Source organism: Dasypus novemcinctus, chromosome 5 (genome assembly GCF_030445035.2).
Source record: "Dasypus novemcinctus isolate mDasNov1 chromosome 5, mDasNov1.1.hap2, whole genome shotgun sequence".
Lineage (NCBI taxonomy): Eukaryota > Metazoa > Chordata > Mammalia > Cingulata > Dasypodidae > Dasypus > Dasypus novemcinctus.
This window is the reverse complement of record NC_080677.1, coordinates 78225584-78253479: the sequence shown is the minus strand read 5'-3', so window position 1 is coordinate 78253479 and position 27896 is coordinate 78225584. Positions and strand designations below refer to the sequence as shown.

At 37.7% G+C, this 27896-nt stretch overlaps 1 protein-coding gene and 1 pseudogene across 1 annotated transcript in view; both read left to right on the top strand.

Moving 5' to 3' along the window:
- The window catches only part of RELN (reelin), a 516519-nt gene that overhangs the window by 321329 nt on the left and 167294 nt on the right, over positions 1-27896 (top strand). The window contains exons 12-17 of the mRNA XM_058297120.2: positions 8631-8782; positions 17222-17334; positions 18631-18839; positions 19611-19739; positions 20767-20876; positions 24306-24372. Of these exons, the coding sequence (XP_058153103.1) occupies positions 8631-8782; positions 17222-17334; positions 18631-18839; positions 19611-19739; positions 20767-20876; positions 24306-24372 (780 nt within the window). The remainder of the gene's footprint in view (positions 1-8630; positions 8783-17221; positions 17335-18630; positions 18840-19610; positions 19740-20766; positions 20877-24305; positions 24373-27896) is intronic.
- Positions 237-8415, top strand: LOC139438970 (nucleobindin-2-like; annotated as a pseudogene).

Sequence of the window (27896 nt, the reverse complement as noted above, 5' to 3'; positions counted from 1 at the left end):
AAGCTGAGTGCTTTCTACCATTTGGAAGCCCATATTCCTGATTAGTGTTATTCCAGCCACAGTTTAAAAAAACCTGACGTAATAAAAGCCCAAAACAAAACTGAATGTGAATGAAATACAGTGGAACCAACTAAAGAGAATTGTTGAAATGTAGGTCATGCAGCAAAGCCTGTAGATGGAGCTCATCCTTTACCTTCCCAGGAGATGTCCTGCTCGAGGGAAGGTCCATAAAGGTGATGCGGATGGAGGAGCCTTCAGTCAAAGTATTGGCTTTGCTAGACATCAGAGGACTCATACTGGAGATAAACCTCATGAATATAAATGAATATGGAAGGGTCTTTACTTGCGACACATCCCTTATTAAATCTCAGAGAATTCATCCCAAATAGAGACCTTATGGATGTAATGAACTTACTCAACCTCGGAGAATTCATATTAGATAAAAACTTTATGGATTTGATAAATATGGAATTGTAGAGCTCGACTTAATTCTACAGTCTAGTTCATATCTCAATTTGTCAACTTAGGTGGTTTAATATATTCTGGAAAATATAATAAAACAAATTTTCATAGAAATGTGAAGCGTTCCATTACCTTTGGTGCCTTTTAATGTCAATATTAGTAGAGAACAGATTTGATTAAAATGTAAGGCTTCCTCTATTTCCTATGTTCAGATTCTTCATATTTCCATCAACTTATAAGATAATTTAAATGTTCATTCTCAATTTATAATATATATAGGTAAACCAAATTCCTTTATTTTTTCCTGGAAATTATTTATTAGAAAACAAAAGTATAAAGTAAAAATTGAACTTATCCCCATACTCATCCCATTCTTCACTGTTAAAATATTGGCATATTTTAAAATACTGTCAGAAATGTTCTATGACTAAACCTCCCCAAGGGAAAAAAAAAAACCACTAGAACCACACTTTGCATATTGTACTATAGCTTGATTATTTTATTTAACAACATATTAAACTAATAAATGCAGATCTTCATTATTTCTAAAAGAAGACTATGCTGTTTATCTAACTTAATGTCTATTTATAAAGAATACTGTAATAATCATTCTTGTGTACTTTGTATTTCTGAAAGATAAATTTCTAAGGAAAATTACAGGATCAGATATGTGTGTACATATATATGTATGCATGTAATTTCAATTATTCTAATTATTGTCAAAGTTTCCTTCAAAGAACACAGACCATTCTTAAAAGTATTGAAGTACGAGCTGATTAAAACATAATTAATTTTATTCTCCACGTGTTCTGAAACAGCTCTTAGGGAAGACCATCAGCTTTCCAGTTAAAAACCTTCTCCAAAGAATAAATATAATTACTATGTTGTAGAGAGTCCCCCCCAAAGCAGTCATTCCTTCGAATGTATTTCCTTGGGGAAAACATAATTTAAACCACAGAGAAGTTACACTCCTTCCGAGGGAAATTATTACCATCCAAGATACTGCTACAGCTATAGAGGTCCTCAAATAACCACTGCTGACCTTAAAGATTTTGTGTTAAAATTTTACGTCATGCAATTACAGTATTAGGACAGAGTCAAGATGACATCATTTTTGTAACTGGAACCTTATAAATTGGAACTCTGAGGTCCAGGGAAATGAAAGGCTTTCCTAGATCCCTTGGCCATTGTTGGAGTTCTGGAATCCCCTGAAAGATGCTTCAGCTAGTGTTTAAACATCTATTTAAAGCAAGGGGACTTTTACAAAGTGATTTTTCCCCTCTCCAGATTTCTCTCTGCTTTTCCTCTTCAAAGAAGACTAAATGTTCCATCTCACTTTTGATTATAAATATTAGAGTTTCTTAAAAAAATAACCACTTTTATTTTGCAACAGCATGAGAAAAATAAAGACAAATTCAGAGTAAAAATGGATATGTTGGACATTAAAATAAATGTGTAGTCTGAATCATATCTCATGCAGCTCTGTGATAGAGGTCATGATAATTATTCATTTAGATTAATCTAGAAGAATGATTAGTTTACAACTAATAATTAAAAGGACAAGACTACTAATCTCATTTCTTATATGAGTAGAAGGTTCTTAAGTCTCTGACAGTTCCATTTTTTAAATCAATTTAATTTTTCACTCTAAAAATACTCTAAAACAGATAGTTGCCTAAAAGGAGTCATCATGTGCATCATTTATAACCTTAACTTGCTGTGTGGATCAGTAGATTGAATGCTTTCATTGGGATAAATGGAGCAAGGAAAAGACCAGTATACCTCTGTGAGATTTTCTTATATGCCTCAGGAGAGGCTCCTGGAGAATTTTCTAGGGGCTTAGTGTTATTAAGAGCTAATACAAAAAGTTATTTAGGAAGCGGACTTGGCCCAATGGATAGGGTGTCCGCCTACCATACGGGAGGTCCGCGGTTCAAACCCTGGGAGCTGGCCCATGCGCAGTGCTGATGCGCGCAAGGAGTACCGTGCCATGCAGGGGTGTCCCCCGCATAGGGGAGCCCCACGTACAAGAAGTGTGCCTGTAAGGAGAGCCGCCCAGCACAGCCTGCCCAAGAATGGCGCCGCACACATGGAGAGCTGACACAACAAGATGACACAATAAAAAGAAACACAGATTCCCAGTGCTGCTGATAAGATAGAAGTGGTCACAGAAGAACACACAGCAAATGGACACAGAGAGCAGACAACTGGGGGGGTGGGGGGAGGGAAGGGGAGAGAAATAAATAAAAATAAATCTTAAAAAAGTTATTTATTGTGTTTCTTATATAATTTATACAATCTGTTAAAATTTTAAAAAGACATTTCCTAATATATTTAGTTCTAAATCTGTTATAAACTGAAATGGTTCAATATAACCATTCTGACACAGTATCCTCTTTAGAGCTGTAACTACCAAAATAACAGTGAACTGAGAAAGAAAGATCTCCATTTGAGAACCAATCAGACAGTTAGGCCTTAAGCAAGCCACTTACCACTGTGTATCCTAGATTTCTATGTCTGTAGGCAGGTTAGTTGTGTGATTAGCAAAAGCCAAATCAGACATGACTGGAAATAAATAATAAAGAGAAACAGAAGTTTCAAAATAATATTTAAAATATTAAATACACATTTCAAGTATGAAATTTGCCTCATGATATAAACACAAAATTATTAAACTGTATAATAAGTATAATACTGTCTATAATTCACTTTGATATTTGTTGTTAATGTGTTAGTTGTCCTAAAAATTATTTCCCAGAGTAGTCTTTGCTTTGAAAATAGAACAGTCAACTATAGTTTATAAATTCTGTAGAAGCAAGAAATAAAGCATGTCCTTTTAAACTAGAATGGTTAAACATTTTATCAAAAATTGCTGTAATTCTGTTTGTATATATTAATCATTTCCAACTAAGTTTTGCTGTTTAATGAAATTTAATGGGTAGTGTCCATAAAATTGAGAACTGAGCCTATGGCTTAAATACATTGTTTCGAGACAGTTTTCAATATGTCATACGCTTTTGGCAGTGGAAATCATAGATAATAACCTTTGTATTTATTTTCCTAGAAGGGAACCTATATCCATATCTAAGGGGAACTGTAAAAATTCAGAAACTAATGCCTGGGGTTTTTTATTATTTATATATGAAGTTTCCTTCATATTTAATGAACTTAACTGCCTGTTAAAAAGCAAGCAATTTGAATATTTAAAGTAGAAGAATTAGTAACCTCCCCGTGTTTTTCTTTCTTTCTTTTATTTATTTATTAGATTTTATGATTTTTTTCCTCAATTTTTTTTGAGAAATTATTTCTAGAAGGAAAGAAGGTAGTATTTCTTATTGCTTAAATATAGAATGTCTTTATTTTTACCTTCATAAATTCATAATATTTTTTATTAGAGAAGTTGTGAGCTTAAAAACCAATCATGCATAATGTGCAGAATTCCCATACATCACCAGCCTATGCTTTATGATTGATTATTTAATGTATTTTCTTAAGGAAATATTTTGAATCTTACTTGAAAGAAGAATTCACCAATCTAAAGAGGTAACACTGAATTGGACACATTTGAACAACAGTACTTTAATTTGTTATATAAACACCCTGGTGGCATAATTAAATGATGACCTAAACATGGAGTAACCAGTTTCTCTTTAAGTTCCACTGTCACTGTTAATAGTACCAGTCAACGGAAAATTTGAAGCTGTGACAAGCAGCCTAGCTGAGCTCATACAATCCCCTCTACCTCTACAAACCTACAGAAATGCTGAACAAAGTATAATACTTTTCTTCAATGTATAGCCGGGGGTTATGGGGAAGATAGGAGCAGATGCTATCAGTAAAAGGAAACTTAAAACCTGAAAAGAGAGTCCTTCTGCTAAAATTTAGCTGGTTCAGAGAATCAGGCCAGGATATAATCTGAGGCTAAGGATTGGGTTTTAAATACCCATGCAGGATCATTGGCAGATGGGAAATAAAACAGATATTCCTATGAAAATGTGGGATTCTGAAGCAACAACTCTTAAAAGCTATAGGAAAACAATTCCTTTCGTTGAGTTCACCGGAAGAAAATCTCCCATGAGAAATGGAAACCCCAAGCAAATGTAAAATTTACATTCTTTTCTCTGAAGTTTCCCACCTGGGTGGTAGGAACATTCTAAATGGAAAACACAATGTTTAAACTGATTCAGTCCCTGACTTCTTTAATAGCCAAATATGTATCACAGGGTTTCTGTCTGAAGTCATTTCAAAGTCTTCTTGAATGTGCTGTGCTGTTAATACCTTGTACTCTGACTGGTCAGCTTTCATTGATCCACTGCTTTGCCCTCTCCCCTCACAGACAGCACCGGGACCTCTGTGGCAATAGATCGGTCAGAATTTAATAGGCAAGGGGACAGAGGGACAGAAAGTTTATAAGTAAAGGGAGAGGCAGTTGGGGCAGAGAGGCCAGGGCCCTATAACTGTCCACTCATTTAGGTCTGTGAGTCTTGAAAGGAGAGCTAAACTGAAGACCTCTCTGATTGTGTTGGCCATGCAAAGTGTGTGCCTAGAGCCTAGGCTTATGGAAGAGCAAAGGTCAGGAGGTCATTCCAGGGCTTGGGTCTAGATGGCAGATGGTTTAATGAAGACCTAAGGAGTAGAGGTATCTGAACCATCAGGGCTCTTACTTTAAGGTGTCCAGGGTCCCCAAGCTGAAACCAGGCTGTCAAAGTGGCACCTGGCATCAAGAGCAGATGCAAGGGGACCTTGTAACTTAGAGATCAGATCAACAGCTAAAGGTGGGACTGGTAGAAAGACCTGCCTGAAGTGTGGCCAGAGGACAGCTTAATGGGCTGCTTTTCTGTTCAATGCCAAGGCTGTGAATTGCCTCATAGGACAAGAACAGAAATTAGAGGAAAGTGAAGATAGGAACCAGGCAGAGTATTGGGTCAAATTTCATTTACCCTCTCAATCTGGAATCTTTTCACGCTTCTATCATTCAACAAGCATTTCTTGAGCATCTCTTGTGTATTGGGCACTTGGCTAGGGTATAAAAACTAACATATAGATTCTGTCTTCTAGGAGTTGACACTCAGGGGAATAAAAAGGCATCTGAAGAAATAGTCTGCAATGTACTGTGAGAACTAGGACCATGGAGCAGGGAGAATCTAACTAGTTTGGGGTGGGGGTGAAGAGGCTATCTAGGGAGGTTAGGGACTTGAAGAAAAGCTTTATAGGAGGGTGTTCAATATTTGAAGGGCATCTTGAAAAATGACTCTGAGTTTGTTCAGTAGACAGTGAGTGAAAGTTTACATGTGAAATGCGAAGATCTGTCAAAGCATGAAATGTTTTGGTAACTGAGTTCAATCTGTGTGGCAAGAGAATTTGGTATAAGGCAGGGAGGGGCAAGACATGGCCAGAGAGTTGGGGCAAGAAAGGTGTTCTTGGACTTGACCAAGAAAGACCTTGTATTCCACATTAAAGAGTTCGGTATTTGTCCCGGTGGTCAAGGGAGCCACTGAAGGATCTTAGGCAAAAGAGAGACATAATCATATTTGCATTTTAGAAATATAATGGTACTTCTAAGTGTTTTCTGCCTGGAGTCTGAACTCCTCTCTCAGACTTTTCCATGGACTGATTCCACTCTACTATTCACCTTCCACCAAGGTCTGTCTGTATCTGTACTGCTAATAGTTTCAGGTTCATTTGTGCAATTTCATCAACCAAAAATATACTATACATTAAGAGCACAGGCTCTGGAGTCAGACTCCGTGGTTTAGAATCCTGCCCCCATGCTTTGCTAGCAATATGTACCCTCTTGGTATCTCAGTTTCTTTATCTAAAATGGAGATAATAATAGTAACTATTTCAGAGGCTTATTGTGAGAATTAAATGAGTTTAAATATGTTAAGTGCCAAGAAAAGAGTCTGGCACAAAGTTATATTTGGACAGCAAAGCTTAGCTGTCCAAATATCTAATTGGTGAAATCTAGTTATATTCCATTTCCTTTTTGAAACCTTGCTAGACTCTTGCCAGCTCATATGGATTTTCAGGCAAATGTACACAACACCAAAGAGATAGGGCCATTATGCTGTGAGCCTCCCACACTATACACGAATGTCTTAGGAGGTAATTTTATACTGGAAAAGCATTAGGGGCTAGGAGCCAAGACCCATTTCTTCATAAATTTGCCATGGTGTAAGTTATCCAACCTCTCTGGATCTCAGTTGCCTCATCTGTAAAGAGGAGATTAAAAAAAGTATTTACCTGCCCAAAGATCTCTATCCCTTTAATGGAATAAAAGGGGGGAAAAGGAAATGAGAATGCTATTCTTACTGATCCGATAATGGGGACAAATAGGTGAGGTGGTGGAACATCCTACTACAATATTCCTTCCTCTTGTTTACACATCTGCTTACTGCTTTTTAAGCTGTGCCAATAGACAGACAAGACAAAAGTAAAAAACCACTTGATCTGCATTAAAGACAAAGATAGAACCACCAGCTATTGAACTTTATTATGATGACTATTTCAATCAAGTGAATGATGTGCTAGAAATCTGAAAACATTTCAGAAAAAAAGTTTCAGAAAGCAGACATGGAGGAAATAAAGAAGAGAAGGCTAAGCAAAGAGCTGTATTTTGGAAGTCACCTTAGGAGGACAAACTTGATGAAGTGAAGAATCAAGAAGTGTCAAGGTTAAGAATGCTGATTAAAGCTAATTGGACTTCCTTCAAGATGTATAGAATTATATTATTATTATGTGGATGTACTATAATTTCTTTAACCAGGCCTCTGTTGACAGATATTTGTATTATTTCTAGTGATCAACCCTATATAGGCATAGCCCGCCAACTCTTCTAAAACAAATCTCCTAAACCACCTGAATCCTGACAAGTGTTTTTGAATCCAGAGCTTAGATATGCTAATGAAAATCACTACAAGTGATCTAGAACAATATGACAAGACTTGATAGGAAGAATTTTAAAATATGAAATGATGAGGGGTTTGAAAGGAGAGGCTATTTAAAAACACTGAATAAAGAAAAACAAAAATAAAGGAAGAATCTCAGTTTAAGGAAATGAACAAAGAGCGTGAAAATAATCTCAACATTAATTATCCAGGAAGCAAAGATCAATGCCAAAGAGATGTGGAAAGACACTGGTGGAATGGATCCTAATGACTTTGACCCCAAGATGTATTTGAGATCAATAATAATAGCTTCCTGAATAAACAAAAATTAAAAGCTCTATTTAGTCTAGTTGAAAAATGTACTAAACTCAGAGAAAGAATTAGAAGCCCTATTTGCAAAAAGTTGGAGAAACCCAAAAATGGAGAGTGTGATTTGATAGAAATGGAGGAAGAAAGACTTAGAGTAAGGAAATATGTAATTAATGAGACTGCTGCTAACAAAAACTGATAAGTTAAAAAAAATTTTAAAACAGACCAAAAAACAACAACTCTGATTAGTGACTCCAGAGGAGTTTTAGATATCTGCAGGAAAAAAGGAAGTCTTGGAGTCAGATAAATGGGAGACATTGCATCAGCAATAGAGGAAGAAGTGAAAGAAGATGAAAATCATATCTCTTTACAAGAAAATAAGCTAAAGAAGCAGGCAGATAAGCTTCAGAAACAAAAAGAAGAGTTACAATGTCAGCATGACCAACTTGAAGCTCAGAAGCTGGAATTATCAGGCCATCCTACAGACAGAACAACACCAAAAAAATTGCAAGGAATTCCTCCATCAGAGTCAGCCAGAACTGAAATTCCAGCCACATGTATACTTTTGTTAGTTTGTCTAAGGAAATAAATAATTGAATAAAATGATTTTGAAAACACACAAGTATTTATGATAGTACAAAACTGTCTTCTGTGGTTCACTGATTCCTAAGTTCAAATTTGATTCCCCACCTCAACTGCAGGTACTCTGAGAATAAAGATTATCCCAGTCTCAAATATGGCTCTAATAACATAGTTGACACACTATACACATTGATTAAATTTTTATCCTCTTATAGGAAGAGCATACTTGTGAGTGAAATGTGCTTAAAAGTTTGTCCATTACCAAAAATCTATAGCATCACATCTTTATTTCAGAATTGTTCAAAATACTCCTTGTTAAAGATGAAAGACTGTACTTTATGAAGCTTTGACTTAATGTTCTGACTCTTAATGACTCTCATTTTTTTAAAGGTGGGACATTTTGGGAGCTGTCATTGGTACAGAATGTGGGACAATAGAATCTGGTTTATCAATGGTCTTCCTCAAAGATGGAGAGAGAAAATTATGCACTCCATACATGGACACGACTGGTTACGGGAACCTGAGGTTTTACTTCGTTATGGGTAGGTACATTTTGAACAAAGTTTGTTGACCCAGGTCAGAATTCTAGGCCATCAGCTCTTCCTGAGTAAGCAAGATTAGCTATAATATAACATGAAAATTCATGCAATATGAGACCTGTTGGCAGAGCAGAAGCCCCTGGCATTCACACCTGCTTCAAGCCAGCCTTGTTGGAACCAATTGTGTAAGAAAGCTAATCTTGGCATGCCATGACTAGGTCTGAAGATAAAATGCTGTAACAGCTTCCCCCCTACCTTCTCCTCAGTGGTTACGACTGCAAGGAGAATGGGAGAGAAGCTAAGAACAAAGCAACTCATTGGCTCACAGCCTATTTACCAAAAGGCACTCATCACAGTGAATCATCAGTTTTCATGGATATTTCGTCATTGCCTAACTCTTTAGTGGTGGGAAACGGAGGAAGGGGCAGGTTTACAATGCTTTGGGCTCTATTCTACTTTATGTTTGCAAACACAGAAATAAAAAGGGTTCATAAGACATATTTATCCTCATAATACTGTAGAGCAAATAATAACATATGGAAAAATACCCAAGGAGGAATCAGGGTTGAAATTTGTGACCTCCCAACTGATGCGTTTGGTCAGCACTGTTCAGTCACCTTTCACCAGCTGTTATTCCGGGGATGTGAGTGGGCACTACATGCCTCCTTTGTTGCGTGACTGGAAAAGCACAGGCAACACCTGGAAGTGACACAGGAAATAAACACTGTCCACCCTTTGAGCTTACTGACAAAGATGTCAGTTGATCGGGACAGAAGGCCTCCTGCGTCTAAGCTTCAACCACTAGCTAACTCATTTCTCTTTCATTCTTCACTTCACCTTTGCTATAATCACGCAACTCAGAGCTGCATCGTGAGCTACAGGTTGTATCATGCTCTCAAACACATCACTTTGTGAGATGCTACATTATTTTCAATAGGTATGCATTTGATAACAAAGAAGTGGTGTGAAATTGTAAAAGTATAAGACACAATGATGTAATCATCCTACATTCAAGGGTACCATCACCTTGACTCTGAGACAGTTTATATATGTAAAGGTCCTGACCTCACAACCTATAAATAATTGGAATTCAGACTGACCCTCATTTCATTAAAAGTAATTCCTGGAATATCTTAGGCAAAAGAAAAATGCTGTCATAAATATTCAGGCATGCCATCTAATTTAAGTTTTCCCACTTTTTCCCTTTTTAACATTTTTGAAAAAATATTCGAATTCTTGATTATTTTCATTGTAAATCAACACTATAAGACCATATGTAGTGCCTTTATTTAAGAGATAGTCTTCTTTAATTATTTCTGGAACAAAGTAGATAAGTAATGAATTTAAATATTATTGACTATGAGGGAAAATTAATTTGAATGAGACCAAAGAAGTACATTATCCCAAATAACAGCATCTCCACTCAATTAAAAAATTAATGATTGCCTACTGAAAGTAGAGCACTAAGCTAGTATGTACAGAGAATACAAATGGGGAGAATCATGGTACCTAAAATCATAAGAGTTGCTGATCAAGCGAATTAATATGTACAAAGCACTCAAAATAGTGCCTGGCAAATAGTTAATCTCAGTATGTTGCTTAGACAAAATTATTTAGAGCCTCTGCCCTCAAGGAGTGAATAGAATAAAGGAACATAGAGACAAGTAACACCTAACTATATGGGAGAAAGCAATGTGCTGTAATGGAGTGGAAATGTTAACGAAAGCACAGAGGAAACTGTGGGTAAATGCAGTGGAGGGATTAGGGTAAAGCTTCATGAAGGAGATGCCATTCAAACTCAGCCTTGACAAATGCATGATTTACATTTAAGGAAGGAGAATTCCAAGTTAAGCCAGCATTCCGAGAAAAGGCACAAGTATAACGGTATATAACATGTTTGAGGCTGGGTGATTTTCCCAATATAGGTAAGTGGAAGGATATGAGATGGAGCTAGAAAAGCAAATTGGAGCCAAAGCTGCAATTTCCTTTAATTTCTTACTAAGGAGTTTGGATTCCTTTTCTCTAAGTACTGTGGAGCCATCAGAAGATATATTACATCTATTCTGTAATATATTCTTACCTGTGTTTTAGAAATATATCCCTGGCAATAGTGGAAGAAAGGTCTGAAATAATAAGAAATTAGAGGGCAAGGACTAGTTAGTGCAGGTTGCCAGATTTAGAAAACAATATTACATCCTAGTTAAATTTGAATTTCAGATAATTTTTATTGAAAATTGAATAATTGGGGAGTATAAGAATTTTCTATGCTATGTATTTTTATCTGGCTACCCTAAGTTAGGAGGCTACTGCACTGGCCCAAGCAGCAAAGGAGAGGGTATGAAATTAAGACCATGATGGTGGTAAAGTAAAGGGGACAGAGGAAGGATAACCAAAGAGATGAAATTAAGTGAAGCATTAGAAAGGACACAGGTTTCCGTCCTAAGCAACTGGCAAAATTGTGTCACCTTCTAAAATAGGGAATATCAAACAACAAAAAGAGAGCAAATGTGGAACAGAAGATTTTGATATTACATATGTTGAGGGCTGAGGTTATGGAAAGGTGGCCTTATGTGAAGGTAATTATTCTACTTAGGGTTTGAATCAGATTTGAAAGGCATTGGCATGCAGGTGATAATTGGAGTCACTGGAGTTGCTATGCTCTCCCAAACTGAAGGTAGATTAAGCTAAGGGACATGAAAAATTCTTAGGGAGAACCTTCATCTGAGTGTAGGTTGAGGGAAAAGGAATGAACAAAAGAGAAAGGGAGGCAAGAAGCCGGCTGGGCCAGTGCCTTGTGATTCCACACGAAAGGAGGAAGGGAAAAGAGTGGTTTCAGGGTGGGATGACGGGGAGATTATCCTGAAAAAGGATAAGGGCCCAGAAGCTACTGGAGACTTTTAAGAGAGTACTCCCAGTGGAGTGGTGCTTGGGAAAAGAATTGGGATCTGATTTTGGGGTCCAAAGCAGGGTCCCATAAAGGTGTTTTTTAGGGTAGAAAAAGAGGGGAGGAGAGAAGAAGGGAGGAGAAAGGAGGGAAGGGGACTGTATAAAAAGACTTTTATAAGTTTGTTAGCCGATGGAGTAATACAGGAAGAAATTTAAGATGTGATAGATGGTTTATAAATAACCCTTCACTAAGTAAGATGCTTTTGGAAAGTCTTTGACTGATTTTCATAGGCCCTGCTGTCATATGCTCTGTCCTGGTCACCTTCATTGGTTCCTGTCAGTTTGCTGTGACCAACATTTCCAAAAAACTTGCTCAACTTTCAAAATTCAGTCAAGGCCTATTTCCTTCCTTCATACATTCATCCATTCAACACATATCCAGTTCTGTCCTTGGTGCCAGAAAGCAGTGAACAAGACAGAAATGAGTGTGACCTTTTTTGACAACTTAACATGCACCATTCATTTATTCAGTTGTACATTTGTTTATTATTCCTTCACCAAATGTTTACCGAGCATCTCCTAAGTGCTCAGCTCTTTTAGTTCACCTTTGTATCCCTTTTCTCTGAATTTTTACTGCAATTATGGCAGTGCAGCAGTTTACTGCTAATTTCCTTTCTTTTATGTATGCTAATCTTGTTTTCCTTGCTAAATTATAAACTTTTTGAGGTCAAGGCTTATTTCTCTCTTCTAGCCCAATGCCCTGCACATAGTAAATCTTCAACAAAACCACTCTCCTGATATAAATATCTTAAAGTTACTTAAAATCATATTTTAAATAGGTTAAACCTGAGCGTGCAGCTGATTTTTATTGAAATGTGCTGCACCTTAATTACTGTACAAGACTCCCCTTGAGTCGTACCTTTCCACTGTGTACTGGGGGGGAATGAAGCTGAAGAAGAATCCATTTCTTTCTGTAGGAGCTGCTGTCACTGAAATATCACAGAACAGATAAATTGCCCCCAGAGGGACCCTTTAGATAAAGTCTGTCATCATTTTAAAGTCTTGGCTCCTTTTGGACTTCCTTCTTCTGTCATTCTGGGCTGGGTGAGATTCCCACGTGTATTGCAGTTCTCTCTGACAGGCAGATGCAGTTCAGGAATTGTTCTTAAAACAGAAGAGAGGATTTATAGGGAAAAAAATTAATGAAATTAGAGAAGCCTGAGAGTTCAGTTCATGTGTGGGCAGGTATGTTTCTCTAAATCCACATTACCTGTGACCTTTCACCTTTGTTGCTTTTTAGTAAATCTTTAATATGTACTCAGTGCTCAATACAAGTTATATCTTCAAAAAGGAATCTAGTTTTCATGTGGCTCTTTCCTCCAGAGACTATTATCTAGAATGGCTTTACTAGCTATGGTTATCATAACACTGAACTTTGCAATGAAATCCTATAAATAGTATATCAAATATTAAAATCATAAGGCTTTCTCTATAGATTGAATGACACACATCTCTTGGGATGAAGTCTATATCATCACTAGCTCTGGTTTTTCTATTCTCAGTTCAGATTATTCAACTCAGTAAACATTTATTATTTGCCATGTTATATACATTGAAAATATATAACATGTCGGATTTCAATGCCTTACAAATACCATCATCCAAGACTTATCTCCTGGGGCTATCCCTCGTAAAGGTTTGATATCAAACAGAACAGGGTTAAATATAAGATTTAGCACTTACTCTGGGACAATGGACAAATTACTCAACCTCTTTTAGTCATAATTTCACCATCGGCAAATTGGATATATTAATACTTATCTGAAAATGTTGTGAGGCAAAAAGAGATAATGCTTTGTATTTCATTTTACACAGCGCATGGCACATGGTAAATCCTTACTAAATAGTGTGTGTTATTACTTTTATATAATTAAGACTCCAAGAGTCTGACCCAAAAGAAACCCTGATCCATTCAATGCCAGTCAACACCTGGAATATCAACTCTTTGCCTAACTGGAAAACCACAGATTTCCTTGAGAATATTAGTCAGATTTTCTTACACATGACTCAGATATAAAATTCATTTCTGTCCTGAAATGGAATATTCAGTCTACTCCCAAAAACTTTCTGACCAAATGTGGAGACTAGTTCCCACAGCTGTCCCTGTAGCTCACTGCTATACCATGAATGCCCTGAACCACCCTAGGAACACGCCAGTGAAGGGAGAATGGCTGCTGAACTCCCTCCTTCTCTGGCTCAACTAGATGCTCTAGGAGTAGACTTATTTGCAGAACCCTCCAGTCCTTATATGTCCTTAAAGGAGCTCAGATCTTAAAATCAGACACTGGCTTCTCTACCATCAATCCGACTTCTTGGGTTGATTCCATGGATATATGATCAGATATTCTAAATAATTTTAGAATTAGCCTAGGGAAATTTAATGAAGAATATGTGTGCAACGTAATTCCAATAGGGTGTACCTCCAAAGCCAGATGTAAATTATTTGTTATTTGTATTATTGGTTTAGATAGCTGGAAATTGTTGCCTTTTGAAGAAGAAATCAATATGTTCTATAAAGAGGACACCTGGCCAATCAGGATGGGCCTCACTGGGAACGTTGATATGGTCACTATAGTCAGCCATGTGGGTCTCAGCTTTGTAGATTCAAAAAACCAAGTTTTCTTAATGACCCCCGTGTTGGGGTCTTTGATACTGGCTTATGCTACAAAAGCTCAGAGGAATCTTTTGGAAAAATCAAAATTCCCATTTATTAATAAGCCATGAAAATTATAACTGCTAGGCATGAAGGAATAGTCAATATACATGGGATCAGAATTAATACATCTGTTATCCATTCATTTTAATGGCAGGAGTTCCAGATAGCCTGATGCATCCTTCTTCACCATAGGACATCATGTCTTAACAAATGAATCCCCGGTACTTTGCCTTGTTCACTGTGAATGCTTCCATTCCTGCCCAGTGTGTGGACAGTGTATGGACATCCCAAGTCTTGTTCTCTGATTTCCCTCTGATATCAACATAACTCCTGTCTGCGGTCACCCCTCGGGCTGAAGTGTGGTTTGCTGGCCTGGCGAGGGGAGCGGCCGCGGTAGGCCTAATTCCGCTGCCCCCATAATAGGGTGGTTGGTCGGGCCCACCGCCACCCCTGAAGGAAGCTCGGCATGGGCGCAGAGTGCCCTCGGGTCTCCCCTTCTCGGCAGCCATGCTTCCACGGCCGCCCCTCCTCCCGGATGGCGCCACAGGATGCCTTGTGGGGCGGCACCCTTCTTCTTCTTTCTCCCTGCGCAGGCGCAGGGTGGAAAATTCCAGTCTGCCCTTTTCCCCTCCCCCCCCCCCCACAGCAGCAACAGCCAGGCGTGGGCGGGAAACTCCAGTCTGCCCTCTACCCCAGCAACAGCAGCCACCAATCCCTAAACCCTGCCCCTTCCCCCAGCAACAGCAACAGCCAATCCCTAATCACCACCCCTCCCCCGTCCAGTACTGCCCACTGACCTTTCGCCGGCAACCAATCAGAACAGGGCGTGGCTTCGACCAATCAGCCTTCCCCAGCCCCTATAAAACTGTTGCCTCTCCCTCAATAAAGTGGACTTGCGTGTTTACCTTGTCTCTGCGGTAGTTCTTCTGCCGTGCGCCCTCCAGTCCTGAGAGCCCCCGACAAGGGCCTGGCCTCCCTTGTCCCCAGTTCGTCGCCTGCTTCCCCGGGCGACCCCATCAGCCGAACCGCGCAACCCCTGTGAGACCGATCCCTCGTCTGCTGCCGGACCGACCCCTCGTCCCAAGTGGGACCGACCCCTCGTCCGCAGCCAGACCCCACCTCTACCGACCGAGCAAGCCGCCGCACCTGTCATTATGACCTTTCTTGCTACTATTAGGTTCTAGCTTTCTAACATGACATTACATATCAGGATTTCTCCCCCAAATTACAGTCCAGTCTCCCAGGTTGAATTTGAACTAGATGTTTACACTAATGGACACTTTCTGGGGTTATTTATTCAGATAGTGAGTGTCCACCATTATTTGTTTTTCTAGGGTAACTTTTATTTTTTAGGATTTTATTTATTTCTAACCCCCGTCTTCCAATGTCTGCTCTCTGTATCCATTCACTGTGTGTTCTTCTGTGTCTGCTTGTATTCCCATTAGGCGGGTCTGGGAACTGATCCTGGGAGCTTCCAGAGTGGGAGAGAGGTGATCATTCTCCTGCGCCACCTCAGCTACCTGGTCTGCTTGTGCCTCCTATTATCTCTCCTCTGTGTCCCTTTTTGTTGTATCATCTTGCTGCACCAGCTCTCTGCATGAACCAGCACTCCTGCACAGGGCAACACTCCGTGGGGGCCAGCACTCCATGGGGGCCAGCTTGCCACACAGGCTGGCTTGCCTCACCAGGAGGCCCTGGGTATTGAACACTGGTAGACAGCCCAACTGCTTGAACCATATCTGCTTCACTCCAAGGATAACTTTATCCTAGAGTTTTGAAGTTGATTTACAGTCATCATCAACTATTCACAGCCAAAATCTTCTGTAGACAAATGCTACCACTGGTTTTGTTTGATTGAAATACTGAAGGAATTCTTGAAAGATAATAAAATGAAAAAGTTAATGATATAAATTATGACCCTTAGGGGTAGAATATCTTCCAAGAAGTATATGTATATACAGTGTTACCGTGAAAAGAAACTTCTAGTTAGACATGTAAATCCTTTAAAATCTAAGTGAAATAATTTGCCAGCAATGACAAGTGTTATTGTCCAAATGCAATATTGAAAAGAATATGGGGCCAAGGGTTAAAAGACATAACATCTACTCCTGGATCTTCCACCAATTAGTTAAATAATCTTCAGTTTCAAATACCTGTTCTTTTGTTCCATTTTGTCGTCAGAATGATCTTAATTGCCTTTCAATTATAATGTTATTTCATGGGACTGTAAAGCAGGATGATATGGAATAAACTATTGTTTGCACCTTCCAAAAATCAGATGAAGTATGAAATGTAAAAAGGAAAAATGTAGAACAAGCTACATTTAAAATACAAATATATAATATGTGCTATAGCATTAAAGAGATTACACTAAGTAGGTTGAATAATACCAACTCAGAAATGATGCAATGAGTCCTCAAACACACTTTAAAAATAAAATATAATCAATAGATCCTGAACTTCAAATATAAGGAAACACAAACTGTAGAAACTTCAAATATAAGGAAGTCATGGTTTATTAAAAAGCAGAGCACATCTTTTTAATCTGAATCAAAATATAGTCATGCAGTCACAGCCCATAGCCGACTATTATTTGAGTAATCCCATTAAGCAGATAGTGACTTTGGCCTTCACAAATGTCAAGTCTTTACTCTTTAGCATGGCATATCTGAATTCTCTTCATCAAATGATTTCCCTCTGTCTGTTTACCTTTGTTTAGGGTCATTTTTAATGACATCTGGATGCTATAATTATTTTTCTTTTCTGAAACTTAACACTGTATTTAACGTGATTATGGATTCAAGCTGGTACTGACAACTTAACATTTTTATTTTGTACAGGAGGAATTTGTGATCCTGGAGACTCTCATGAGAATGACATTCTTCTGTATGCCAAGATAGAAGGAAGAAGAGAGCACATTCCACTGGATACTCTTTCCTACTCCTCTTACAAGGTACTCATGCCAAGCCATGTGCCAAATGGCCCTGCCCCATGAGGAACACATATGATCCAGAGGATAGAAGTTTCTCTTCTGGCAGCCCCAGGAACTTGCCAGCTTTCTATACTCATGATGTGGAAATTTTCACACTCACTTTTCTTCTTCTGATATAAATGGAAAATGAGGTTTTATCAGGAATAATAAGTTGTAGTCTATCAGAGATGAGGAGGAGCCCAGTCCCCTGACTGACAGTTATTCTTGTCCCAAGAAAGCCCTGGAAGTGTCTCTACTTATGCAGCCTCTGAGACATACTATCATACTATCAGGAATAATTAGTATTTGCCCAGCATTTTGAGATTTCTGAGCCAGAGATATTGTAGAATTACAGCAGATTATTATTACCTTTAATTCTTTCTTGGCTAGTTAGAGCCACTGAGGTTGACCATTTTCCTTTGCCCTTTGGATTTAGGATATTGGCACTGGTTATTTGTATACAACTTCAAAATTATGTTGCTTGCCATAAGGTTTAAATTTATATTTCCTAATAGATTTATTTGTGTCGAGACCACACCTGCCTGCTCACCATACGGATGGCACCCTAGGTGCTTTAAAGCTTAAACACAGCCACCATCTAGTATTTCTTGGTTTAAGGTAGGAAAACAGAAGACAAACACCAAAGACAGAATAGAGAACAATCAAAGAAAGTATTCAGCATACAGCACATGCTAGGGTAGCCCAAGTTATTGCTGTTTGGGATTTTGTAATCGACTTCATTTCTAGCAATGACTAGGTGGAGTCACTCCGGTTCCAGCCATCTGTATGCTTCAGACCAAATCAATTACATGTGTACTCGTGCCTCTACTTGTTGGCTTTGGCTGTTCTGCTTAGAGCCCTGTTTTACCGAACATCTAGTTTGGAAAACCTTTAATACTATACAAATCCAATTTAAAAGTGGACTGATAATAGAGTATAAATAAACAAGTTGCCTTTGCCTTTTGCTAAGGTAGATAAAATGGATAAGCATGCTTTGGAACTTTTAAATACAGTCACCAGTCTATTCCTCAGGCAGAGAGGGCCTGATCAGCCACACATAGAGAGATGTCCACCCGTCTGCAAAGGGGAGGATTCTGAGTGACTAAATGACTAAAACGAATGCTCCCTGAGGTCAGCATCTCCTACAGGAAATGACAAATGGAGCACACAGGACATTGCCTGGTGCTTAAAAACGGGTAGTTATGCACATAGTGATCACTACGTAGGATCTAAGAGAATTCAAAAACTTTGAAGGATTTTGGTCCCTTTGTTTTGAAGGTTCCATCCTTGGTTTCCGTGGTCATCAATCCTGAACTTCAAACTCCTGCTACCAAATTTTGTCTCAGGCAAAAGAACCATAAAGGACATAACAGGAATACCTGGGCAGTAGACTTTTTCCATATCTTGCCTGTTCTCCCTTCTACAATGTCTCACATGATCCAGTTTTCCATTAATCTGGGATGTGGAACGCACCAACCCGGGAACAGGTAGGAAGCTCGATTTTGTGAGTGTTCTGAACTACCAAAAAAATGAGCATGTGAACTGGGCTATTAAAACAGGCAGCTTCTTTTTTTTTGCTGGATTTTTAATAAAATATCCATTAATAAAATATGCACACTTCCCCAAAAGAAGAGTTCTTCAGTTAATGTGTGGAATATGACTGGATAGATTTTACATGGCAATGGATTCATTCTAACAGCTTGGCCTTAGATAGCAGAGGTGTTTGCACGTGCTGTGGCAGTCATCCATTCTGACAGATTGCTGAAAGAGAAGAAAAAACAAATAACTGAAAAAAAAGCTTGACCTCATGTCAGTTAGTGACCCCCTAATAATAGGCACAGAAATCAATTAGCACTTCAAGAGCTATGACTTCTCAGTTTCACTTGCTGAAGTGTTACTCATGTCCTCTCTATGAATTTTCCAGCCTCATATTCACGGAATGAAGTGACAGCGCGAGACATGGTAATTGCCTTGCCATCTATCACATCCAAGAGCACAAACTCAAGTCACCATTTGTTGTCTTTAAAACATAGTTTGTTTTTATAGCAGTAATTTAACTGCTTGCCCTTTGAAAGCTAGTCAGAGTTCAATGGAAAGGAAAACAATCATTTAGGAAACTACATCCTAATTATTTTTTACTCTAGTTCTACAGATGTTCAGTGTACTTAGCTGGAGATGAGTAATTTCATTTTATTATCTTTGCACACACACATATCTCACCCCTCCCTCCGTTTTTTTTGTGGTTGTTCTGGTGTTAGTGTCAGCTTGGAGTTTTCTACCAACCATGGGCGTACCTGGTCCCTCCTCCACACTGAATGCTTACCTGAGATCTGTGCCGGGCCCCACCTCCCACACAGCACTGTCTACTCCTCCGAGAACTACAGTGGGTGAGTAAATTATCTCTGAGCTATTGAAAAATTTGGATCCAGGTTTCAGATTGAAAATCAGTGAGTAGGACTGAGACTTGCATTTTTGGCATAGTTGGTAAGGAACCTGACTTCTCTTTTCAGCTGATTTAGGATTGAACTCATTTTTTAAAAAAGTACCTTTAGTATGTCTAATGCAAGATCATAATTTGTGGGTTCATTCATTTCCTCTTTATGGAATGGGCTCTTATATTTTGGATTACATTGGAAAGTGTCTTTATGGTTTAAAATTCTTTGTAGCAGTCCTGAGGTTATTGCCAAAAGGCTTATTGCCAAAATACTTAATTATGGAGAGATACAGCATAGAGAAGTGGAAGAAAGTCAAGCTTTGGAATCAGACCTGGTTTCAGATCCTGAGTCTGACATCTACTACCTTTGTAATGGTATTTATACTCTTTCAGTTTCTTTCCACCTAAATTAAGGACAATAATACACCCCTGTGGGGACCTGTTATGAGAATTAAAGATAATTATGTGAAATACTTGGTATGTTACAGAATAGACAGTAGGAAAAGAGTAAGTAAAAAAATTATTTCCAAGGGTGACAAAGTTAAGTTGGGGGTCATCTTCTTTCTTAGCCCCTCTTTAGTAGTGCATAAGTAGTGCAAAGAATAAAAAATAATGAAGTCTGGTCAACACTCTACTCAGTTTGATCTTTGGTGAGTAAGCACCCCATCTCCGTATAGCAGCTTACCATAAAATAATATTCACGATCTGCGTATTGATGTAAAATTTTCTCAAAAGAATGTTTAAAACAAAATAGGCACTTACTTTCTATTAAGAACAAATCCACGGTGGTCGTATGAAATGGATGCTTCTAGAAGTTAGATGTCTGTTTTAAAACCATAGACAAAACCGCAAGGTGAGTTTGTTAGCAAAATGTATTGGTATTACAAGTATACAGAGAATAGAACATCATAAGCATGTAAAACAGGCTCAAAAGATGTGAACAGAGTTGTGAATCTGGTTTCGTGCTAAATTTCTTGCAGGTGGAACCGAATAACAATTCCTCTTCCTAACGCAGCACTAACTCGAGACACCAGGATTCGCTGGAGACAAACGGGACCAATCCTAGGAAACATGTGGGCAATTGATAATGGTTAGTGTTTGTGCCTGTCATAATCACAGGCCATTGATGTAGCATCTTCCTGTGCCTTTGTTCGTAGGCACAGACTTAATCACATTTCTAAGTCCTGGTCTTGCAATTAATTAAACCCCCTTTCTTCCTTTTCTCCTTTGCATTCCGTTAGAAGCCCAGGGATGTGCAATCAGAAAAAAGACCATGGAGTCAGCGATATTAGATGCTAGAATGTTTCCACATACATAATTTAAAAATGCATAAAGCCCTGAAACTCAGATTCACAGTCTTGATGACAAGGGATATCCTAACATTTTCTTTGAATGCTTTACACAAAATTAACATAAATATATACCATACTGCACATATTAAACTAAGACCCATTCTTCTCTTAGTGACTACCACAACATCTGGAATGCTTATCTCTTAGAGCCAGACACCACTACATAAAGAAACATCATCTCCAAAATGCTAGTGAAACTTCTACCTCCTTTCATAAAATAGCATAAAAGGAAAGTTTATATGTACGTTAAAATATTCTTTTTTAAGTGAATTGTTGATTATTTTTGCATCATTTTAAAGCCAGTATGATTTAATGTCAAGTCCACAATTTGTAATATTTGTTAATAATAGCCAAACTCTGTTTTTTATAATTTTAATTAAAAGTTGATTCATAGATTTCCTATTTTCAGAATGTATATAAATTTGATTGAAGGTTATAATACAAGGCAGTAAAAAGAAAGGGAGGAGAGGAGGGACAAAATATCAATACTTAGGCAAATTCAGCATAGTCATTGATTTGTGCTCAATTTTATAAATTGGAAAAAATCTACATTATTGTATAATGCTGATTTTTCGTGTCATAATAATCTTTTTGTTAATTTTGAAAAATTTGGACAAGTAGTTAAATAAATTTTTGAAACCCAAGGAATTATTTCAGGCAAATTAATTTGCTGATAAGTCAAAACGAATTCTTCAAACATTCTCTGTATTCAAGAAGACTAGTTAAAGTGCCCAGACTTCAAAGACCACATGATTTGTATGAACATGGACATAGTACATTTGCAAAAACATCTAAAGAGGAATTTGTTAAAATGGACTTTCTCCATTGGTAGAACATTTTGCATAACTTTTGCATCACTGCCTCTGTTAATTAGCTCTCAGGAATAAGTATGTGCCTCTGGGTAATGGGATCACGGGCAACTTTTTCCTGCTATTATACTTTCCAAGGGTCCTATAATGAACTTGTATTTATTACCATAAAAAGAAGGTTTAAAACCAAAAATTAATTAATGTATCTGAGGAAATTAAGAGTGCAGTGAAGCACATATAAGCCGCTGAAAAGAATGTCTAAATTTCCAGAAGTAGGCTATTAACAACATGTATTTGCCACACATCTGCTGAGTTCCCACCAACCTGCTTTGAATAGAATGAGTATAGAAAATGATATACAGGATGAGAATGGTTAGCAGTATGTGCTGAATGCAAAACTTGGGGCAGAAACTCTAATTCTCTTATCATCCTGACTCTTTCGCAACCACAGGACCTTCTCAGTGGCTCCTTCACATGGCAAGAGGAGGACACTCACTACTTCCCAAGAGAAATGTGGGCTAACTTGCCAAAGAACACCCCTGAAACCTCTCGCACTCCACTATAGAACTCCCAGAGCATTTTAAGCAAAACAAATGCAGGGTGGGGAGCAGAGGTAGCTCAAGCAATTGAGGGCCTCTCTCCCATACGGGAGGTCCTGGGTTTTGTTCCCAGTGCCTCCTAAAGAAAAAAAAAAAAAAGCAAGTGCAGGGAGAAAAAAAGGTCAATATCATAGTTAGATATGCTCTTCCTTCAGGACTGAGTCAGCTTCTCCTCATGTGTGCAAAAAGTACTTTGGAAATTATCCTGAAAAATCTCAGCAAAATGAAAACTCCTAGAGCAAAGTATGTTTATTGGCCCTTTTATTTTATTTTTCCAACTTGATTATATTAACGATAGTAATGAAGAAAACTAATCTGTCCTTTCCACACCTACAGGTAAAGGGAGCCTGTAAACTAACTCATACAGTAATGACTCATTCATTGCAATATTTCTTAGTGACTTAGAAAGGCTTATTTTATTATTGTTATTTTTATTTTGTTTTATTGTTCAAATTTCACTGTAACACAGCAGCCAGAGTGACTCTGAAGAATGTACGCTGGGAAAGCAAGTGTGCTGGGGAAACAATCAACACTCTTCTCCCAGCTACAGAATGGAGCTCCTTTCTGAGTCTCCAGCGCTCAGTACATGAGAAGCCCTCCCATCAAAACAGATGGGGCAAGAAGAGCAGTAAGGGATACCTGATGATATAACCATGTGGTGCCAGGCACCATGCTAAGCATGAAACAGTACATTTATTCTTTCCACCAGGGAATATTACCTCACTGTTAAGAATAAAAACATGGAAATTTAGACAGGATAAATCACTTATACAAAGTTTCCCAGGTAAAGCCAGGATATGAATTCAGGATTATATGATACCTCAAACCAGTACTTTTGACCACTCAACCGTCTATCTAATCTCCTAAAGTAGCAGTGTCCTTGACCAAGCATGTTTCCTTTGGCTTCCCTTGCAACACTTGTGGTTTACTATGCCTGTTACTTGGCACCAGGGAATAAGTGTTTGGAGTAAGATAGGTCAAGGAGATTGTATTTTTAAAAATAGTTTAACTTTTAAGTATATTACAAGACAGAGAATAAAATGATACTGGGTGGTAAATATGTTTATGCCAGAAATTCAATAAATTGAATAAATAATTCCTTAATAACCATTGCCTTTCTAATTCCTTATTGTTTTTGTCTTACCTAGTATTCTTTATTGTGCTGATTATCAAAACACTTATGATCTTTAAACGTTTTTTAATCTGAGTGTCTCAAGCCCCATTTGCGGGGGGGGGGGGGAATCTGCATTATTCTTAACAGCAGATTTTTCACTCAGCATTTCCAGGAAGAATGGACTAATATTTAGAAATACATGCAATGATCATCTGCAATTATTTACAGACTTTCCCCATATAAAAATGGAAATTATAGGTATAACCTACCTATTATATTATTAAGCGCTAATATTATGCTTCAAATAGTTTTAGCAGAAGACTGAGACCCCCTATTTAAGGAATCCAAATCATTTGTTACTGTGTTCTCTGCTATGAGACATATTAAAATCTTGAAAAGATTATTGGCATAAGTTCAACCAGTTCCAGAAGATTTGTAATTAAGTGCTTTCCTTATCATACTGTCACACAGCACTCCATATGTCACCCTGGATTCCTGCATGCCGTGTGACACATCTTACACACAACTGGTCATATTTCATGAGTATTACTTCACAAAATTAGTTCATATGCTAGTGGTATTCTTGGTTTTGTTTTTTTTTTTCAATGTGTTGCCGCCTTTTACATGATCTCTTTTGTCCCACAGTTTATATTGGTCCATCGTGCCTCAAATTCTGCTCTGGCAGGGGACAGTGCACACGGCATGGATGCAAGTAAGCATTTAAAAATAATATTTATGCTTCTCTTTTTTAGTATTTCCTTTATATGTTGAAGACACAAGTGGTTGTAATTTGTTCCACTTTCCTTCATAGGCTTTTTAGGTCTTGTCTAGATCAAAAATAGATTAATCCAAATGAAATTTAAGTATAATTGAATATTAAATATGTTTTGTAAGTGGAAGTTAATTAATAAGTAAATATTCTATTAGGCTAAGCTGTGAACCGATCTAACTTTATATCACTCTTTTGAATTCCTCATCCCTTGATGGCTGCTTCATCTGATTTTAGTTATGTTCTTCAATGTGCTGTTCTGCCATAAACTTGTTCTAACATTCATGAGCCAAAATTTAATTCCTAGCATACTGTATCAATGAAAATTAAAAATTAGTAATGAGAAAAAAGCAAAAAAGAAAAAGAAAAGAAAACAATTACTAATGAACCAAAGATCTAAAGCAAAAGGAATCTGGATGGAGTAGGCAAAATTTATAATTTTTTAAAAATCCATCCTGTTTATATATAATTTTACAATCTTACATGATTTTGAAAATCACTTGGGTCTTCAAAATGATGTATTAGGCATTTTACATACCAATGTTATTAATATGAAATCTTAAATTATACATTGTTTAATATCACCACTTGGAAATTATGTTATGTTTACCAGAATGGATATTCACATTTATTAAGTCATTCTCCATATTAATATAATTATAAAATATCCTAGATTACCTGAAACCACAGGCAATCTTTGTATATGCAATTGAGTTTTCAACAATTGTATCATCTAGTCTACCTTTTCTTGTCTTTCAATTAATGTCAACACTGAGATCAGACCATCAGGTTAACTTTTTTATTTTATTTCATTGGATTTAATTACCAAAGAGACCACTCTGCACAATGGAAATGTTTTTTAAACTACATGAGGAATTGAAAGTCCCTATTCATGTCAAAACTGAATATGCATCTGTTTTGTAGAAGAAAGAGGTTTTTAATGAACCCATCAACTCCCTGCCAGAAACACTTACTCATGAAATCTATAAAACACTGAAATGGTGTTTTCCTCGAGTTATCTTCATCTTTTATCCATAACCAGGCCAGCCTCTTTTTAAACGCCTTTCTAGTAAAATTAATGTAAAGAGGCTAGACACTTTTGTAATTCTTGATATTGTCCTAAAAGTTTTTTAAAACAAATTATCTAAAATGCTGACTACTTTTATTAATGAAAATAGAAAGTGCTATTTCTAAAAGACCCATCTGTAACTATAATAGTTCTACTTCATCTTTCATTTTTTGTGTACAATATCACTTTTAGAATTAAATGGTTTAATGGTTGCCCATGACAGACACAAACAGAATTCGGAACGGCAGTTTTATGCCTTTGGGCTCTGTACATGCTTTTTTTGACACTACACATTATTCTGAATAATCATAGCCTTTTTCTCCTCTTGACATTTTGTAGAATATTTTCACCAATTGGGACTTAAGTTCCTGTTTATGATGATGCTTTATGTAATTTTCATTAGCTCTGTTCATTTGGGGCTGAACTAAATGTTTGGCCCCTTCCTCTTCTTCCCATAATATGTACCTTGTCAAGTTTGAGCAAAATTGCATGGAAGATGGAATTCATATTCAATACTACTTATTTCCTTTAAACAGGTCCTTAGATTTGGGGCCTGCACAGCTTTGTATTTTCTGAACACCTTTGTTCCTCGTTAGCACCATATTCGCCAGTACAATTCTTCCCTCTCCTGCTCCCTGATACTTTCTTTTATATATATATATACTTTTTATTTTTTTAAAGATACTTAAATTACATAAGTGTTACATAAAATATATAAGGGATTCTTATATGCCTTGCTCCCTACCTCTCCATATTTTCCCACATTAACAACATCTTTCATTAGGGTGGTATATTTATTACAATTGATGAACACATTTTAGACCATTGCCACTAAGCATGGATTATAGTTTACATTGTAGTTTACACTGTCTTCTGCACAATTTTGTAAGTTATGACAAGATATATAATGGCCTGTACCTGCTATTGCAACGTCATTCAGGATAATTCCCAAGTCCCAAAAATGCCCCCACACTACACCTGTTTTTCCCTCTCCCTGCCCTCTGAACTTCCAGAGGCCACTGCCCCTACATCAATGATAAAAGTTCTTCCATTGCTAGAATAACATTAAGTCTGTAGTAGAATGCCGGTAAGTCTACTCTAGTCCACTGTTCATTCCCCAATCCTGAGGATGCTGAGATGGTGATACTCATTCTACCTCTGATTGAGAGGGGGCTTAGATTCCATGGGGCAGATGGATGGAACTGTCTTGCTTGCAACTGCAGACTCTCTCTGTTCCTTGGAATGGTCGTTGTCCATCATCATCTCCTTGTTAGTTGCCCTGGTTGTGTCCAATGAACTGGAGAGTAGGAGTTGCAACTCTGTTGACATTCAGGGCCCAGCTGGTATATGGACAGCCCGAACATTTAAGTCTCTTGAACATACAGTTATCTGGTCTGACACTTTCAGGCCTGGGCTTCTCACTAGGTAGCTCACTAAGCTAACAAGCCCACCTCTATTAGAGATACTAACAGGAAGGAGAGAGAGCCTTACAAACCTTCCTGTACAAGAGTCCATGTGTCTTATCAGTGGAGCCTTTGTTCTCACCTACAGGGGGACTACAATGCACATTTAAGGGTGAGTAGGTGAACTTTTAAGGGGCATATTCAGGGTCAGGAAGAGCCTGGTGTCCTTCCTGAAATCACCAATATATATAACTCTACTGTTTCGCTACAAAACAGAGGCTGCTAAGGTATTTAACAAAAATATGAGCGGAATCTTTATCAATATTCTATTCCAATTGTGTAGCCTTAGATTAGGAACTGACTTTTAAAACCACTAAATGGGAAGTGTCCCCAATGTGAGACATAGCTAATGATCATCGATCTTTCCCAATTGCTCATCCTAAGAAGATACACTTAAGATACAGGGACATTTATTTGCCCTGAAAAGCACTAACAATAGATAGTCATTTGGGAGAACATTAATTCCAATTTGTGGCCATAATAAATCACATTCACTTTCTCCACTGTAAAGTGCACCCTCTGATTTTTTTTATCCTTTTATGAAAATGCTAAGGCTTTTTAGAATCTTTGTCAATAAGATAACAGGTAAAAGATGCTAACTGTTGGAGACTTGTTTACATACTCAGGAAATAATGGTTTCCCTTTCCTCCTCTTCCCTAATGCTGTTTAATATACTAAGACAATCCTTGAGCTTCATACTGTAGTAGTTCTTGACATTTGGGATCCAATTTTGTTGATAATCTAATGATAACTGTGGGCCCCACCTCCAGTAAATAAAATACATGTATAAATTGGTATTTTATTTCAACACATGCATACCCATTGGGAGATAAGCATAGAACCCAGTTCAAGTAATACCGCTAAGGCAGTATCCCTCTAAGTCATGCAATAATATCACTTCATTGGAACACTTGCTTCGTAAGAGACCTGTTTAA